We start from the raw sequence: 12201 nt of genomic DNA on the forward strand, positions 1-12201 counted from the left end.
ATGTTTCTACTGGATCAATTTTTAGAAGCAGGATGTTTGCTCACAGAGGAGACCTGACATTTAACAGCGACTGACAAACTGCTTTCTAAAGAGGCTGCACCAATTTCTACTGATACACAATGTGTGATTGACAAATCTGATTAATTAAAATGTAAAATTTCTATAACAGACAAAAACATCATAAACAAAGCTCATGAAAAAAACAAACTGGACAAGAGTTAAACAGTCAGAGTTCATTCATATGAAAATTTCTTATAAAGCAACACTTACAAATGAAAATGAGCAAAGGCTACTCAACATCACTCATTATCAGAGAACTGCAAATCAAACCCACAATGAGGAACCATCTCACATCTGTCAGCGTGGCTGCTATTGAAAAGTCTACAAACAATAAATGCTGGAGACGGTGTGGACAAAAGGGAACCGTCTTACACTGTTGGTGGGAATGCAAACTAGCACAGCCACTACGGAGAACAGTGTGGAGAATCCTTAAAAAACTAGAAATAGAATGCAACCCAGCAATCTCACTGCTGGGTGTACACACCCAGGAAACCAGAAATGAAAGAGACACATGTACCCCAATGTTCATCGCAGTGCTGTCTACAACAGCTAGGACATGGAAGCAACCTAGATGTCCACTGGTAGATGAATGGATAAGAAAGCTGAGGTACACATATGCAATGGAATATTACTCAGCCATACAAAAGAACACATTTGAGTCAGTTCTAATGAGGTGGATGAAACTGGAGTCTATTATACAGAGTAAGAAAGAAAGTCAGAAAGAAAAACACCAATACAGTATATTAACGCATATATACGGAATTTAGAAAGATGGTAATGATGACCCTATATACAAGATAGCAAAAGAGACACAGATGTAAAAAACAGACTTTGGACTCTGTGGGAGAAGGCAAGGGTGGGATGATTTGAGAGAATAGCATTGAAGCACATATATTACCATATGTGAAATAGATGACCAGTCCAAGTTCAATGAATGAAGCAGGCCACTCAAAGCCGGTGCAGGGACAACCCAGAGGACAACCCGAGGAGGAGGGAGGTGGGAGGGGGGTTCAGGACAGGGGGACACATGTACTGCTGCTGCTAAGTTGCTTCAGTCGTGTCCGACTCTGTGCGACCCTATAGACAGCAGCCCACCAGGCTCCCCTGTCCCTGGGATTCTCCAGGCAAGAACACTGGAGTGGGTTGCCATTTCCTTCTCCAGTGCAGGAAAGTGAAAAGTGAAGTCACTCAGTCATGTCCAACTCTTAGCAACCCCATGGACTGCAGCCCACCAGGCTCCTCCGTCCATGGGATTTCCCAGACAAGAGTACTGGAGTGGGGTGCCATGACACATGTACACCCGTGGCTGATTCATGTCAATGTATGGCAAAAACCACCACAATATTGCAACTAGCTTCCAATTAAAATAAATGAGTTAAATAATAATAATATTATAAATACAAATGGCCCAAATATATATAAACCATGTAAACCCATTCAATCGACAAATCCAAATTAAACAAAAGCAATGTATTATCATTACCTATCGAATTAGCCAAAATAAACTTAAAGAATAATAACATTATTTCACAGAGCCTGGGGACAGGGTACCAAGCTCTCTCCCAGACTGCTGAAAAGGGACATGAGCAGCTCAACTTCTGCACGGCATCTTGCCCAGGTGTGAAAATTTAATGTATGTGGACTCTACCAGTAATTCCATGTTAGTTAGGAATTGATAGTTAGGAACTGATCCTGCATCAGTACCAGCCAAGTGCACAGCCATTCATTTATTCTCATGTTCAGTGCACTGTGAAAACAGCAAAGGTGTGAAACAGTCTAAATCTGTCAATCAGAAATTAAATCAAGAATGTTAAAAACCATACAGTGGAATGTTATGATGCCATAACAATGATGGTGTGATAGCTATCTGTTTTAGCTTGGGAAAATGTCCATGATACTAAGAAATATAGAGAACAATTCCATTTACATATATGTATACAGCCAGGGGAAAAATTTCTTAAGATACATGTATTTCATATTTCATACCTCAAGATATATGTATTTCAAAATAGTGACAGTAGTTATACGTATATGGAGGAATTACAGGCAATTTTTCAACATATATTTCTGTAATGTTTTGAACAATATACATGTGTTTATTCTTTATATATAAACAAGAACATTTTCATTTAAAAAGAGACAGGAAACACTGAAAAGTTGGGAATCAGTGGGCCAGAATCATCAGATGAGGTTATAAAACCTTCTTATGTTCTGAAATTCTATATAATAATTAAGGAAATATTTATTCCAGGGTGCTTCTTCCTCATTAAAAAAACTTGCTCTGGATTTACTCTTTCCCCATATCTTTTGAGGAGACTAAAATAAAACAAATTTAGTATTTATCATTAACAGGATGATTTTTCATTTTTTGACTTTTTAAAATGTATTTGTTTTTAAATGAAGGACAATGGCTCTACAGTGCTGTGGTGGCGTCTACCGAACACCACCATGAATCAGCCATAGGTTTACAACCGTGTGGCTGCACCTTGGGAGCACAGAGAAGGGGTAGAGAGGATAGAAATGACAGAAACCCCAGCCGAGGCTAAACCTTTCTCAGGTTTCAAAGCTCCCAAAAGACATCAATGCAAATCTCCAAGTTCAGGTCCTGGAGCTAAAAATGGAGACTCGTTCGTAAAGGATCTATATATATAATATCATCCAACTGACAACAGATATTACCATTCCTGGATTGTGAATACAGAAAGGAAATGAATGCAAAGATTACAAGTTAATTTATATTTAACTGTCAGATGGAATAGACCACCTAACCTTTGCTGCTGCTCATCACATTTTACACAAAAAGTTTATAAGAGCATATTCAAAATATGGTCTCAATTCTTACAGATTATACATGGTAAAAATATATATATATAACAAATAATTACCTCTCCTATGAAGACTACTATAACACAGTCCAACTTCTCTTCAGGATACAGATTATCAATAAGGGAATGAAGAGTTTCTATGAGGTAAGATTTAACTTCTCTCTTCACTGTAGGAATTCCCATTACTATTGAAACTGAAACAAAAAAATGATAGTAATTATATTAAAAGATGTCACAGAGACAATGCAGAAAAACTCCACTATTTCAAAATTATACCCTCTAAAATTGATAGAAAGAATTGGGTGATCAAAATATACTACATTTCAGAAAGAAAAATAATCAAAGATATAATATACCTATTACACAGTAATTCTTTTCCATATGGCTTCTTCGTAAGGAAAGCAATAATGTCAAAGAACTGATAAAGATGAAAGACATTAAACCACACAGGAAAAATGGACAGTAAAGTATCAACAACAGATTTTATTATACAACTGAAACTTAGAAATATTAAACACATCCTAAAAATTAATGTCTCACATGTTATGTATGAGGCGCCCTAAGGAGGACACAACAGCCCTTCTGTGGCTTTTTTCCAAATTCATAACCCCAATCTAACCATGAAGAAACGTCAGACAAATACAAACTCAGGGGATACTCCACCAAGACCAGGAAAGAAAGGATGAGGAACTGTCCTTGACTGGAGAAGACTAAGGGGACCTGACAAGTACATGAAATACGGGATCCTGAGTTACATCCTGGAACAGAATAACAGCAACAACAGTAATAAAATGACAGAACCTGAGTAAGAGCCAAGGTTAACAGCATTAATGCTAATTTCCTGGTTTTGATCATTATACAACAGCTACATAAGGTGTGAATATTTACAGAAACTAAGTGAGGTAATGCAGAAATTGTGTTCTGTTTGTGCAACTTAAAGTCTTAAAATTACAGTCAGGTCTACCATAATGCTTGTTTTAAAGCATTCCTCCGACATGATGAACACACTAGAGAACAACTGGGCATGATGTGGATTTTATGTTGGCTTTTATGCAATTTCCCCCTGGGACAAACACTTACTAGGTGAGCACAGAAAACTGTACCCATTTGGACTGAGTTCAGAAAAGTGAACCAAGCCGGGTAAAAATAATGCACAGCTGTCTCACTTCACTGCATGCTGAGAACCACACCCGTCTATTTCTGGTGCTACAACTTTCCACCAGGTTTCAGTCCACCCACTTTGCACCACTTCACAAAAACCTTCCAGGCTGCAGTCCCTCTGAAGCCCACTTCAACAAGCAAACCTCAAGTCTTTTTCACAAGGTATTGATGGAATATGGTATTTCTTGTAGTGTTTATGCACTTCTCTGTCACTGAATATGTGCGACATCGTGCCACTGCTTTTATTAGCTTATCTTTTCTTTGTGTGCAACTGACAGTGTTTTTGAGTGTTGTGATCCTAACCCCATTTTTAGCATTTTATGACACAATTCTGCATAGCACAGTAATATTTAGGAACACATATATTACAGTATTTCACAATGTTTTTAAAAATAACATCTTTCAAAGTCTTAGTATCCTAAGTGTTATGTATCAGTGGAGAAGTAGCTTGCAAAATTTTAAATGAAGTTTTAATAATGTAACAATTTATTGGAGATACTGTACTACAAAATATCAGCTTTTCCCATTATCCAAATGAACTTTCTGGCCAACCCAGTACTTAGAGGTCATAGACTTCTAAAGCTAGAAGGAGGCTTAAAGATTATGGGTCCATGATTTTACTACCAGGATCGTGCAGTTCACAACACTAAGGTCCAAATAGCTTAAGGGAAACCCCCAAGTGTGAATATCATAATCCTCTCTCTCATTCTGGGCTGAAGAGTTTTTAAGGACTCAAAAAAAGAAGTGCTATATTTGTTTTGAACATACATATTGACCACATTAAACACAAGGCATTATTCTAGGTGTTAGGGCTATAAGAGTGGCCAACATAGATAAGGTCCTTGCCTTCATGGGACCTTTCTTACTGAACACATTCTAGAGGATGGAAAAAGATAAATAATTTTTAATAATCTTGATGTGAAGAGCCAATTCATTGGAAAAGACCCTGATGCTGGGAAAGAATGAAGGCAAAAGGAGAAGGGGGCGGCAGAGGATCAGGTGGTTAGACAGCATCACCAACTCAATGGACAGGAATCTAAGCAAATACCGGGAGATAGTGGAGAACAGGGGAGACTGTTGTGCTTCAGTCCATGGGGTCACAAAGATTCGGACATGACTTAGCAGCTCAACAACAACAACAATAATCTTAAAACGTGGCAATATTAAAAAGAACGTGCAGAGGACAGGGGAAGGAAAGGTACCTCTACAGATACTACAGTCACGAACAGACTCTCTAATATCAACTGAGCTGGTAATTAACGATGAGAGAGAGAAGATGAAGAAGATAAGGAAACAGCTGGGTGCTGAAGAGAGAGTGGTCTTAAGCTAGTTATGCAAGAGCAAGAACAGAATGTATCCAAAGCAGAATGAGATCAGATTCAGAGGAATCAGTTCAGGATCAGATCACATACAACCTTAAATTTAGTTTTAGTTTTGTGCAAGGGAAAGCCATTGTAAGGTGGAAAGTGGGGAAGTGACAGTAATCCATTTGCAATTTTAAAAGGTTACCAAACTTTGTGGAGAATAGAAACAAAAGTTTAAATGGCATGTTTAGAGAAGAAGCCATTTTTCCCCAATAGACTGTTTTGGACCTGAAATAGATATTCTTTAGTTTAAATCAAGGCACTCAAGGTCTCTAAAAGCACTAAAAAGGAAAGTACTAATTTCAGCTAAATCTATAGAATTAAGAGTATCCATGCCAGCGGTAATTCACAAAATACCATAAAAAAAGGACAGCTCTTTCCTGCCCTCTGGAGATGTGGTAAAGTCCTCTTGGTGCATGCTGTGTGCTAAGTCGCTTCAGTCATGTCCAACTCTTTGTGACCCCACGGACTGTAGCCCACCAGGCTTCTCTGTCCATGGGATTCTCCAGGCAAGAATACTGGAGTATCATACCCTCCTCCAGGGGCTCTTCCCAACCCAAGGATCCACTCCATGCCTCTTATTTCTCTTGCATTGGCAGGAGGGCTCTTCACCACCAGCACCACCTGAGTGGCTGGGGAACCTGGGGGGAGAGGACACGACTAGTAACAATGAGTCACCACCACGTGTAACTCAGGTCCTGAGTACCTGGAACTGTAGTGTGAAATCTTTCCTGCTCAGCAGAGCAGCCAGTAACATCTAACATGGCAACCGCTCCATCAGCCTGGATCCTGAGTGGTCAGTGATGCATGAAGTCCCCTGCTAACCCTAATGAACATGTACTTTGAGCAGAAATAAATAAACCTTCAATTTATTAAATCTGGGGAGTTGTTAGTTACCACTGCATAACCCAGCTTGTCCTGTTTGCTACAATTCTTCTTCTATGGTTTACAAGGTAGAAAATGAAAGTATTCTAAAGGGTCAGAGTTCGGAAGAAAAACTTCAGGAACATCAAGAATAAGGCCGTATCATCCTCCCAGTGGGGGCTTCCCTCATGGCTCAGATGGTAAAGAATCCTCCTGTGACTCAGGAGACTTGGTTTCAATCCCTGGGATGGAAAGATCTCCTGGAGAAGGGAATGGCTACCCACTCCAGCATTCTTGCCTGGAGACTCCCGTGGACAAGAGGAGCCTGGTGGGCTATAGTCCGTGGAGTCACAAGGAGTCAGACGCAACTGAGCAACTAGGCACACACGTCATCCTGACGTGAGGAGCAAGGTGAGTCGAGTAGCCAAACAGAAATAGAGCCCAAGGGCTGGATTAGGTACTCTGTTCCACTGATTCACTGTCCAATATTCCCCATTCAAGTATGAATTGTGCATCTGTAATACATCTGTCTGGTCTGTAATGTACCAGACAATCTAAAACCACACCTGCAACTTACAACATAGAAACTCTCAGCCTTAGAGAAGGAACTCATGGTTGCTGGGGAGAAGGATGGGAAGAGGAGAGAGGGAGTTTGGGATGGACTCACACACACTGCGATATTTAAAATGGCTAAGCAACAAGGACCTACTGAATAGCACAGGGAACCCTGCTCAGTGTTATGTGGCAGCCTGGATGGGAGGAGAGTTTGGGGGAAAACGGATACACATGTATGTATCACTGAGTCCCTTCGCTGTTCACCTGAAACCATCACAACATTGTTAATTGACTATACCTAAATACAAAATACTGTTCATGGGTTCTCAAGGTAATAATACTCAAGTGGTTTGCTGTTCCCTTCTCCAGTGGACCACATTTTGTCAGAACTCTCCACCATGACCTGTCCATCTTGGGTGGCCCTACATGGCATGGCTCAAAGTTTCATTGAGTTAAACAAGGCTGAGCCAAAGACGGAGTCAAAGCAAAAAAAAACACCCAGTTGTGGATGTGAATGGTGTGGAAGCAAGGTCCAATGCTGTTAAAGAGCAATATTGCATAGGAACCTGGAATGTTAGGTACGTGAATCAAGACAAATTGGAAGTGGTCAAACAGGAGATGGCAAGAGTGAACGTTGACATTCTAGGAATCAGCAACTTAAAATGGACTGGAATGGGTACATTTAACTACTTCAGTATTCTTGCCTTGAGAACCCCATGAACAGTATTTTGTATTTGGGTGTAGCCAATTAACAATGTTGTGATCTTCTCAAGTGAACAGCAAAGGGACTCAGCGATACATACATATGTATCCATTTTCCCCCAAACTCCCCTCCCATCCAGGTTGCCACATAACACTGACCATTGTATCTACTACTATGGGCAAGAATCCCTTAGAAGAAATGGAGTAGTCATCACAAAAGAGTCCAAAATGCAGTACTTGGATGTAATCTCAAAAATGACAGAATGATCTCTGTTCATTTCCAAGGCAAAATATTCAATATCATGGTAATCCAAGTCTATGCCCCAACCAGTAATACTGAAGAAGCTGAAGTTGAATGATTCTATGAAGACCTACGAGGTCTTCTAGAACTGACACCCAAAAAAGATGTCCTTTTCATTATAGGGGACTGGAATGCAAAAGTAGGAAGTCAAGAAACACCTGGAGTAACAGGCAAATTTGGCCTTGGAGTACGGAATGAAGCAGGGCAAAGGCTAATAGAGTTTTGCCAAGAGAACACACTGGTCATAGCAAACATCCTCTTCCAACAACACAAGAGAAGACTCTATACATGGACATCACCAGATGGTCAACACCAAAGTCAGACTGATTATATATTCTTTGCAGCCAAAGATGGAGAAGCTCTATACAGTCAGCAAAAACAAGACCAGGAGCTGACTGTGGCTCAGATCATGAACTCCTTATTGCCCAATTCAGACTTATTTGAAGAAAGTAGGGAAAACCACTAGACCATTCAGGTATGACCTAAACGAAATCCCTTACGATTATACAGTGGAAGTGAGAAATAGATTTAAGGGACTAGATCTGACAGAGTGCTTGATGAACTATGGATGGAAGTTCGTGACATTGTACAGGAGACAGGGAGCAAAACCATCCAGAAGAAAAAGAAATGCAAAAAAGCAAAATGGCTGTCTGAGGAGGCCTTACATATAGCTGGGAAAAGAAGAGAAGTGAAAAGCAAAGGAGAAAAGGAAAGACATACCTACTTGAATGCAGAGTTTCAAAGAATAGCAAGGAGAGATAAGAAAGCCTTCCTCAGCGATCAAAGAAATCGAAGAAAACAACAGAATGGTAAAGACTAGAGATCTTTTCAAGAAAATCAGAGATACCAAGGGAACATTTCATGCAAAGATGGGCTTGATAAAGGACAGAAATGGTATGGACCTACCAGAAGCAGAAGATATTAAGAGGTGGCAAGAATACACAGAAGAACTGTAAAAAAAAGATCTTCACGACCCACATAATCACAATGGGGTGATCGCTCACCTAGAGCCAGACATCCTGGAATGTGAAGTCAAGTGGGCTTTAGGAAACATCACTATGAACAAAGCTAGTGGAGACGATGGAATTTCAGTTGAGCTATTTCCAATCCTAAAAGATGATGCTCTGAAAGTGCTACACTCAGTATGCCAGCAAATCTGGAAAACTCAGTAGTGGCCACAGGACTGGAAAAGGTCAGTTTTCATTCCAATCCCAAAGAAAGGCAATGCCAAAGAATGCTCAAACTACCGCACAATTGCACTCATCTCACACACTAGCAAAGTAATGCTCAAAATTCTCCAAGCCAGGCTTCAGCAATACGTGAACTGTGAACTTCCAGATGTTCAAGCTGGTTTTAGGAAAGGCAGAGGAACCAGAGATCAAATTGCCAACATGCGCTGGATCATGGAAAAAGCAAGAGAGTTCCAGAAAAACATCTATTTCTGCTTTATTGACTATGCCAAAGCCTTTTGACTGTGTGGATCACAACAAACTCTGGAAAATTCTTCAAGATATGGGAATACCAGACCACCTGACCTGCCTCTTGAGAAATCTGTATGCAGGTCAGGAAGCAACAGTTAGAACTGGACATGGAACAACAGACTGGTTCCAAATAGGAGAAGGAGTACGTCAAGGCTGTATATTGTCACCCTGCTTATTTAACTTATATGCAGAGTACATCATGAGAAACACTGGGCTGGATGAAGCACAAGCTGGAATCAAGATTGCCAGGAGAAATATCAATAACCTCAGATATGCAGATGACACCACCCTTATGGCAGAAAGTAAAGAAGAACTAAAGAGCCTCTTGATGAAAGTGAAAGTGGAGAGTGAAAAAGCTGGCTTAAAGCTCAACATTCAGAAAACAAAAATCATGGCATTCAGTCCCATCACTTCATGGCAAACAGATGGAGAAACAGTGGAAACAGTGGAAGACTTTATTTTGGGGGGCTCCAAAATCACTGCAGATTGTGACTGCAGTCATGAAATTAAAAGACGCTTACTCCTTGGGAGAAAAGTTATGACCAACCTAGACAGCATATTAAAAAGCAGAGACATTACTTTGCCAAGAAAGGTCCATCTAGTCAAGGCTATGGTTTTTCCAGTAGTCATGTATGGATGTGAGAGTTGGATCATAAAGAAAGCTGAGTGCCGAAGAATTGATTCTGTTAAACTATGGTGTTGGAGAAGACTCTTGAGAGTCCCTTGGATTGCAAGGAGATCCAACCAGTCCATCCTAAAGGAGATCAGTCCTGGGTGGTCATTGGAAGGACTGATGTTGAAGCTGAAACTCCAATACTTTGGCCACCTGATATGAAGAGCTGACTCATTGGAAAAGGCCGTGATGCTGGGAAAGATTGAAGGCAGGCGGAAAAGGGGATGACAGAGGATGAGATGGTTGGATGGCATCACCGACTTGATGGACATGAGTTTGAGTAAACTCCGGGAGTTGGTGATGGATAGAGAGGCCTGGCATGCTGCAGTCCATGGGGTCACAGAGTCGGGCACGACTGAGCGACTGAACTGAACTGAGCTGAAATACAAAATAAAACATCTAAAAAAATAAAATAAAATACAGTCATAAGATAGCTAAGGCCACTGCCTCATGGAGTTTATAAACTGACAGAGATATCAACAGTTGTATCAGTTTTCTTCAATTTTCCAGCAAGTTTTCAATCGAGTACTTATTTCCTTTAAAAATCAAGAACAACCTTAATTTGGCATTTCTTCAATTACTCAGTTTATCTTTGTTAAAAACCAAATGACTCATTGGAAACAGATCATAGAGCAACTGTGTGGTTTCCTTTACTCACAGAACTACCTGTTAGATCTGTGGGAAAAGATTACACGACCAAGGTGCCAAGTAAACTATGAAAACCCTAACAGTTTTTACCTTAGGTATTGGCATGCCCCAGTGATCTGTACTGCTCTAAGGTGTAGCAATGAAGCTAAAGGGTCAGATTCAGGGGGAAATCTGAAGATGCTATGCTCCGAAGATAAAAGGGCCCACAGACTAAAAAACGAAGGTGTCTCTAGAAGCTGGAACAGGCAAAGAAATTGACTTTCCTCCAGAGCTTCCAAAGGAAACACGCTCCTGTTGCCACACTGATTTTAGGACTTCTGACCTCCCGAACTATAAGATAATAAATTTGTGTGGTCTCAAGTCACCAAGCTTATGGTAAGGTGCCACACAGCAACAGGAAACTAATTCACCCATCTTTACCAGTAAACGACCTACTCCTCTGATCTCAGGTCAAATGTATTTTTCATGACTAAACTCGTTAATACTCTTTCTAGTCATTCTCAAATCATCCTTCACATCATTAACATTGTTTAACTGCACAACTGTTTATATAATTGATTATTTGACTAAAGCATTCTTCCTGTAGTAGGAGGAGGATCACAAGACTAGGAATCACATCTGATTTTGTGTAACAAAACTCACACAAGCGCATGGATTTTCTTTGGCTGCTCTGGGTCTTGGCTGCAGCCTGCAGTTGCCACAACCTTTAGGAATGGCATGTTAAGTCTTAGTTGAGGCATGTGGGATCTAGCTCTAACCCGGGCCGCCTGCATTGGGAGCACAGAGTCTGAGCCACTGGACCACCAGAGGAGTCTCCCCATTGTTTCTTTTAACTTCAGCAAATATTTAAAGAATTACCCACTGTCCTCTACCAATCAGTAATGCCATTCTGATAGGTAACCTGTGGAGGGTCTTTTTTCAACCACCTTGCCCAGCAGTGAGTCCTTCATCTGAAGACACATGTGTTTCTTCAATCAAAGAAATTTTCTTCTACTATTTATTTGACTATTTCTCCCCCTCACTCTCTTTGTTCTCTTTCTCATATTCCTTTTAGATAAATGTCAGAATGTTGGTCTGAACTCTTTGTATCCTTTATGTTGCATTCCAGAAGAACTCCACAGTCAGCTCAATCTTTCTGATCACTAATTTGATCTTCAGCTATATCTATCCTTACAATATGCAAACTTAAAATACAAATATCAAAATAAAAACACAAAGACGTCTAACCGATCCTTTTATAAATAGTCACTTATGAGCTGTCACCTCTAATCCCTCTGAAAATATGTCTTAATATTATAATCTGCTTGCTCTGTGAGTCATTAATCATTCATGATGTTGGTTTTCTTAACTATCTGGGAACCCTCGTTATACAAGATGGCCTTTGATCCATCTGTGCTCGCTGTGCCTGTTTATTGCAGATCTAAATCTGCGGGAGGATGGGTGGATGTGAGAATCCGTTTCCTGAGGAGGTCAGTGGCTGCCCTGACCATCGTCTCCCTCCTTACCCTTAGGAGAATATGCTGGTCTGAGTAGTGTTCCTTAATCAGCCTGACCTCGGAAGAACAGA

General features: G+C 40.4%; 1 protein-coding gene across 5 annotated transcripts in view; it reads right to left on the reverse strand.

Annotated features, from left to right (window-relative positions):
- MGAT4A (alpha-1,3-mannosyl-glycoprotein 4-beta-N-acetylglucosaminyltransferase A) overlaps positions 1-12201 on the reverse strand; it is a 172017-nt gene that overhangs the window by 54016 nt on the left and 105800 nt on the right. For all 5 annotated transcript variants that reach the window (XM_055539416.1, XM_055539418.1, XM_055539419.1 and 2 more), the window contains one exon: positions 2946-3079. In XM_055539416.1, coding sequence (XP_055395391.1) covers positions 2946-3079 — 134 coding nt within the window. The remainder of the gene's footprint in view (positions 1-2945; positions 3080-12201) is intronic.

The sequence above is a fragment of the Bubalus kerabau genome, chromosome 11 (assembly GCF_029407905.1).
Source record: "Bubalus kerabau isolate K-KA32 ecotype Philippines breed swamp buffalo chromosome 11, PCC_UOA_SB_1v2, whole genome shotgun sequence".
NCBI classification, from domain to species: Eukaryota; Metazoa; Chordata; class Mammalia; order Artiodactyla; family Bovidae; genus Bubalus; species Bubalus kerabau.